The sequence below is a fragment of the Myotis davidii genome, unplaced genomic scaffold, assembly GCF_000327345.1.
Source record: "Myotis davidii unplaced genomic scaffold, ASM32734v1 scaffold1509, whole genome shotgun sequence".
Taxonomy (NCBI): domain Eukaryota; kingdom Metazoa; phylum Chordata; class Mammalia; order Chiroptera; family Vespertilionidae; genus Myotis; species Myotis davidii.
This window is the reverse complement of record NW_006299480.1, coordinates 389402-395383: the sequence shown is the minus strand read 5'-3', so window position 1 is coordinate 395383 and position 5982 is coordinate 389402. Positions and strand designations below refer to the sequence as shown.

Here is a 5982-nt window from a genome sequence, read left to right as displayed (position 1 = left end):
GGCTCATGGACCTGCTGAAGGAAGCCTCCTGGGGGGACCGTGTGCACATCCTGCGGGCGCTGCTGAGGCTGCTGCCTGAGATGAGCAAAACCCTCTACAAGAAGCTGCAGGAGACCCTCAAGTACCTGCTCAACCTGGACGAGCCCCCCAACCTGCAGGTTCGCCCCACCCCGCCCGCCTCGCCCCAACCCGCCCTGTCATGCTCCAGGCCGGCCCCACAAATCGCCCCCTGCCGGTGCTCAGGAAAAGACCCAGAGGCAGTTCGTGATGCTGGCTCTGCAGCTGCAACTGGCCTGCTCCCTGGAATCCCGCGAGGTGGTGCTGGAGCTCATGTCCTACCTCCTCTACTCGCCAGCCTCCTGCCGGTGAGGCCGCCCTCGCCCGCCCTCCTCCGGCAGGGGTGGGAGGCAGGAGCTGGGGGACGGGCATGAGCCACCCTCACCTGTTGCAGGCCTGAGCTCAAGAAGCTGCTGGAAGGGCTGGGCCTCCAGGACCCGGAGGGCTTCCTGTTCAGGGAGATGATGACCTGGGTGCAGGACATGGACCTGCACTGCAAGGCCGTGCTGCGCCGCTGCTGCTCCCAGAAGCTGGAGGAGATGACCCACCTCCTGCAGGTGTGTGTGGGGGACCTGCCAGTGGAGCCTCTTGCCTTCCCCAGGGCTTTCCCCAGGTGCAGGGAGAGCAGGGGAGGCTGGGAGGCCATGCCTGGCTCTAGACCGGCGGTTCTCAACCTGTGGGTCGCGGCCCCTTTGGGGGTCGAACGACCCTTTCACAGGGGTCGCCTAAGCCCATCGGAAAACACATACATAATTACATATTGTTTTTGTGATTAGTCACTATGCTTTAATTATGTTCAATTTGTTTTTATTTTGTTTTGTGGGGTTTTTTTAGTTTTATTTATTTATTCTGCTTAAAGTATTACAAAGGGTATTACATATGTGTGCTTTTTTTCCCCCCGCCCTTGACAATCCCCTGAATTATGTTCAATTTGTAACAGTGAAAATACATCCTGCATATCAGACATTTACGTGACAATTCATAACAGTAGCAACATGACAGTGATGAAGTAGCAACGAAAATAATTTTATGGTTGAGGGTCACCACAACATGAGGAACTGTATTAAAGGGTCGTGGCATTAGGAAAGTTGAGAACCTCTGCTCTAGATCCATGGCACCTGTCCTCCTAGTCCCGCCTCTCTCGGGATCTTCCTGCTTCTTCCTGGGAGGGAGTCTGCAGCGGGGTCCAGCTGGGGTCCAGGAGCAGCACCCCGATTCGGCCTCCTGCCCCCACTCCCTCCCCTCTCCCCCGCAGGTAGAAGCCTTGCAGCCATCAGTTGCCAGGTTGTCGGACGTGCTGCCCAAGGTCTCCGAGACTGTGCTGTCGCCCGTCTCCTCAGGGCCCTTGGTGCACTCCACACTCTCCACCGTCTCCTGGACACCCTTGCAGCCGGGCTTGCCCAGAGACCTGGATCCCCAGGTCCAGCAGCTGGTCTCACAGTTCCCCGTCTACCACAGCCACCGCACGTTCTCCGAGAGCCTGATGCCCTTCTCCTCCGTGCCCGACATCCACGTGCGCTCCTCGGCGCCCGATGCGATGCCCGATCACCCACTGCCGCTGGAGCAGACAGACTGGTCGCGGTCAAAGATGCTGGACCTGGGGCCGATTGACGCACTCAACTACTTCTGCAAGCAGCGGAGGAGCTGCCTGCAGGAGGTGGCCGGGGACCAGAGGCTGCACATGCTGCCGCCCAACGCCGTGGTGCCACAGCCCCGCGATCACCTGTGAGCAGCTGAGGGCTCCAGGCACCGGCTGGGGCAGGGCCCACGGTGGGCTGGGGGCCTGGCTCAGTCAAACCTACCTTCTTTTTTATTTTTATTTTTTAAAATATATTTTTATTGATTTCAGAGAGGAAAAGAGAGGGAGAGAGAAACATCAATGATGAGAGAGAATCATCGATTGGCTGCCTTCTGTATGCCCCTTATTAGGGATTGAGTCCGAAACCCAGGCATGTCCCCCTTGACTGGAATCGAACCTGGGTCCCTTCAGTCTGCACGCTGACGCTCTATCCACTGAGCTGCACCAGCCAGGGCTCACACCCACCTTCTTACCACCCTAGGCTTGACCCCATTCTCAGGCTCCAGGAGATCAAGCTCCAGGGATCTGCAATGAGACTGAGGGGTGAGTGGGGACAGGGGTAGAGATTGGACCCTGAGCGCCACCCCACCCCCACCCCAGCTTGGGTCCCACGGGCCTCAACCTCACCCCAGGCCTCACCGCCCTGATGACCCCAGGCCAGATGCTGGCCCGGCACGGTGAGGGCCGCACCCTCGATGGCTCCATCCGGACGCTGAAGCTGCCGCTGCCTCGGGTGGAGCTGCGTCCTTTCCCCGTGGACTGGCCCAGGCCTGCCCGCCCGCTGCCGCCCCTGCTCCTGCAGCCAGCCCTGCAGCGCTACTTCCTGCCGGACCTTGCAGACCCGGACTTCTACCGCTGACCCACTGGCAACCTTGGCCGGACCCTGGTCCCAGCCCCACCTGCCCTCCAGCAGGGGTTCAGGACACAGCTCTCCACCCGCTGTCCACCCCTGGCCAAGACTGGGGACTGGAATAAAGTCCAGCCAGCAAACTAGGTGCCATGACCATCTTTGGGGACCACCAGGGTGGGCAGGGAGGGGTGGCTGGTGGAGTGGGTGGGGCAGGGTCGGGGCTGTGGTCAGCCCATGGGGGGCCAGGCCTGTCCACCCAGGCAGGGAGCCCTAGTGTGGGCTCGTCCCTGCTCAGACATCAACCAGCATTTCTCCATCAGTTACTGAGGGCGAGAAGGGAGGGCGGACTACAGGCCAGCCGGTGGCCAGGTGTTCTGGGGAGAGGAGGGGGTCTGGATGGCTACAGGTGTGGGTGGGCTGCAGTCTTTTTTTTTTAAATATATTTTTATTGATTTCAGAGAGAAAGGGAGAGGTAAAAACATCAATGATAAGAATCATTGATTGGCTGCCTCCTGTACACCCTCCACTGGGGATCGAGCTGCAACTTGGGCATGTGTCCTGACCAGGAATCAAGTTGTGACCTCCTGGGTCATAGGTTGAAGCTCAACCGCTGAGCCAGGCCAGCCGGGCAGGGGCTGTGGTCTTTGGATGCAGGAGAGACTGGGAATCTGCTGGCACATCCTTCCCTTTAGGCTAGGACTCATGTCTCGTCCAAAAAGCAATGAAAGGGCCGTGTCCTCAGGACCTTGAACTTACCACCAGCCAGGGACAGACTATCTGTGAAGCGCAGGGTCTGGAAGGCTTCCCAGGGACTTCCGTGCACACCGGCGACTTGGCCACCGGGGAAGGGCCTGTTCTGGCGTTCACACCCTTTGGTTGGGCTGCCCGGGCAGCAGTTTCCTTCCTGTGAGTGTCTTCAGCCTCCGGCTTTAGAGGTTGCTTCCTCATGGCTTTCTGGTTACAGCTGGCCTCCCACACCTTCCCCATCGCCCCCGAGCTGCGCAGGGGGTCCTGATATGGGGCTGCTGAGTAGAGGGTTCTTTTGAGGCCAAGCAGGGCCAGGGTGCCAGCCTGGAGAGCTGCAGGGCGGAACCATTTTAAAAGGGGTTTGTGCGGCCTATGGTGGTCTGCTTCTACTGGTTTTCATGGTTCAAATGATAAAAGCAACAAAAGCTTTTAAAACTAAAAAATGAGCCCTGGCCAGTGTAGCTCATTGGTTAGCACATTTACCCATGCACTGAAGGGTTGAAGGTTCGATTCCCCATGAAGGGCACATACCTGGGTTGCAGGTTCAATCCCTGGCCCCGGTTGGGGCTGTGTGGTAGGCAACCAATCAATGAGTCTCTTTCACATTGATGTTTTTCTCTCTCTCCCCGGCTCCCTCCTTTCCAGTCTCTAAAAATCAATGGAAAAACTATCCTCGGGTGAGGGAGGATTACCAAAAACAACAATGACAAAAAACAAACAAACAAAACAAACAAACAAAACAATATGAGAAAGCAGGGCAAGGGTAGACAGGTAAAAAAACAACCACCATAAATGAAAATATTAATATTTTAAAATACATAACAATATGCAATTATTTTTAAATGAAATCTGTTAACTGAAATATAGCATTAAGAGAGTGAAAAGGCAGGCCACATGTAACTAAAAATGACTCACCCTCAAAACATAGAAAGAACTTCTACAAGTCAATAACAACAAGAAGAATCACACAACCTAATGAAAAAAATGGACAGAAAGCCAGAATGTGATTTTCACTATAGTAGTCAAAATAGAAGAAAAAAAAATTTACCCCACTTCCTGTGTGATGTGAGGTGCGTTACTGTAAGCCTCAGTTTCCCCATCTATGAAAGGGGACACCTCACAGGACTGCTGTGAGGATGAAGTTACTTAGTATTAATCTCAACACTCCGGCCCAGGGCTCAGCACAGGGTGTGCAGATAGAAGGTGAAGCTGGACCCCTTCCTCACATTATTGACAGGAGAAACTTCCAGACGATCTGAATATTGGAAATAAAACTCTAAGTGTACCACAAGGTAACCAGAACACTTAGAAGGGAAAGATAGACATATTTGCTGAATAAAAAATGGATTGATGCTCAGCCACTGAGCCATGCCAGCCTGGCCAACTCTTGTCATTTTAACTTTGAAATTATTTCCTTTTTTTTTTTTTTTTACCTTTTCATTTATCTTGGAAATATTTAAAGCTCCCTAGCTGGTGATTTCTGTAACCACTTGTGGACTACAAGTGGGCCCTGAAGGTGCACATTTTTGTCTCACTCAAAAGTGCCCACCAGAGGGCACCGTTTACCTGTGTTACCCATAACCTCCCACTCCACTCCCCAGAAACGTTCTGCTTTTAGAGGCCGGATCTGCATGCGGGGAGCTCCTAGTGTCCTTGGAAGGGTGGCACCTCCTCCGCTCCCACGGGACTCACAGCTCAGGTCGGGCCTGCGGCTGTGGGGTGCCCTCCTCATGGGCCTGCGTCGGGGGGCCAATCCCAGCACTTGGGCTTGTTACCTACAGGCTTCAGGGGCTCACTGCTCCTAGGGCTAGCATCCTAGTCCTCAGTGCAGATAAAACTAATACCCATCTTTTTTTTTTTAAAGAAGGCACTGTGTCTTTTTTTTTTTTTAATTGATTTCAGAGAGGAAGGAGAGAGAGAGAGAAACATCAATGATGAGAGAGAATCATTGATCAGCTGCCTCCTGCAAGCCCTCCACTGGGGATCGAGTCTGTAACCCAGGCATGTGCCCTTGACCGGAATCGAACCTGGGACCCTTTAGTCCACAGGCTGAAGTTCTATCCACTGAGCCAAACCAGCTAGGGCGATACCCATCTTTTAAGGGGCTTGTAACCGTGTGAAAGTAAAGTACATAAATAATCCACGACAAAGGATAAATGGGGAAAACCTTGTAATGGGAAAGAAGAGTGGTCTCCCCGAGCTGGTTGCACAGTGGTTAGGGCTTAGGCCTGAGGACCCATGGGTTGCGGTTTGGTTCCAGGCGAGGACGCATGCGGCTCGACCCCAGTAGGGGGTGAGCAGGAGACAGCCGATCCATGATTCTCTCTCCTCATTGATATTTCTCTCTCTCCCTCTCCCTTCCTGCCTAGAATCTATAAAAAAAAATACATTTTAAAAAAATAAAATTTAGCATTTTACTATTTTTTAATACATTTGTATTGATTTCAGAGAGGAAAGGAGAGGGAGAGAGCGATAGAAACATCAATGATGAGAGAGACCCATTGATCGGCTGCCTCCTGCACACCCTCCACTGGGGATCCAGCCCGCAACCCCGGCATGTGCCCTTGACCGGAATCGAACCTGGGACCCTCTAGTCCACAGTCCGACGCTCTATCCACTGAGCCAAACCAGCTACGGCTATAAAAATATTTTTTTAAATATAAGAGAGGAAGGGAGAGAGATAGTTAGAAACATCGACGAGAGTGAAACATCGATCAGCTGCCTCCTGCACATCTCCCACTGGGGATAC

General features: G+C 53.6%; 1 protein-coding gene across 1 annotated transcript in view; it reads left to right on the top strand.

Annotated features, from left to right (window-relative positions):
• LOC102771115 (WD repeat-containing protein 97-like) overlaps positions 1 to 2626 on the top strand; it is a 10351-nt gene extending 7725 nt beyond the window's left edge. Inside the window, exons 18-23 of the mRNA XM_015571377.1 lie at positions 2 to 158; positions 244 to 365; positions 452 to 737; positions 1124 to 1782; positions 2118 to 2179; positions 2293 to 2626. Coding sequence (XP_015426863.1) covers positions 2 to 158; positions 244 to 365; positions 452 to 737; positions 1124 to 1782; positions 2118 to 2179; positions 2293 to 2495 — 1489 coding nt within the window. The 3' untranslated portion in view covers positions 2496 to 2626. The remainder of the gene's footprint in view (position 1; positions 159 to 243; positions 366 to 451; positions 738 to 1123; positions 1783 to 2117; positions 2180 to 2292) is intronic.
• Positions 2627 to 5982: the final 3356 nt, after the last annotated feature.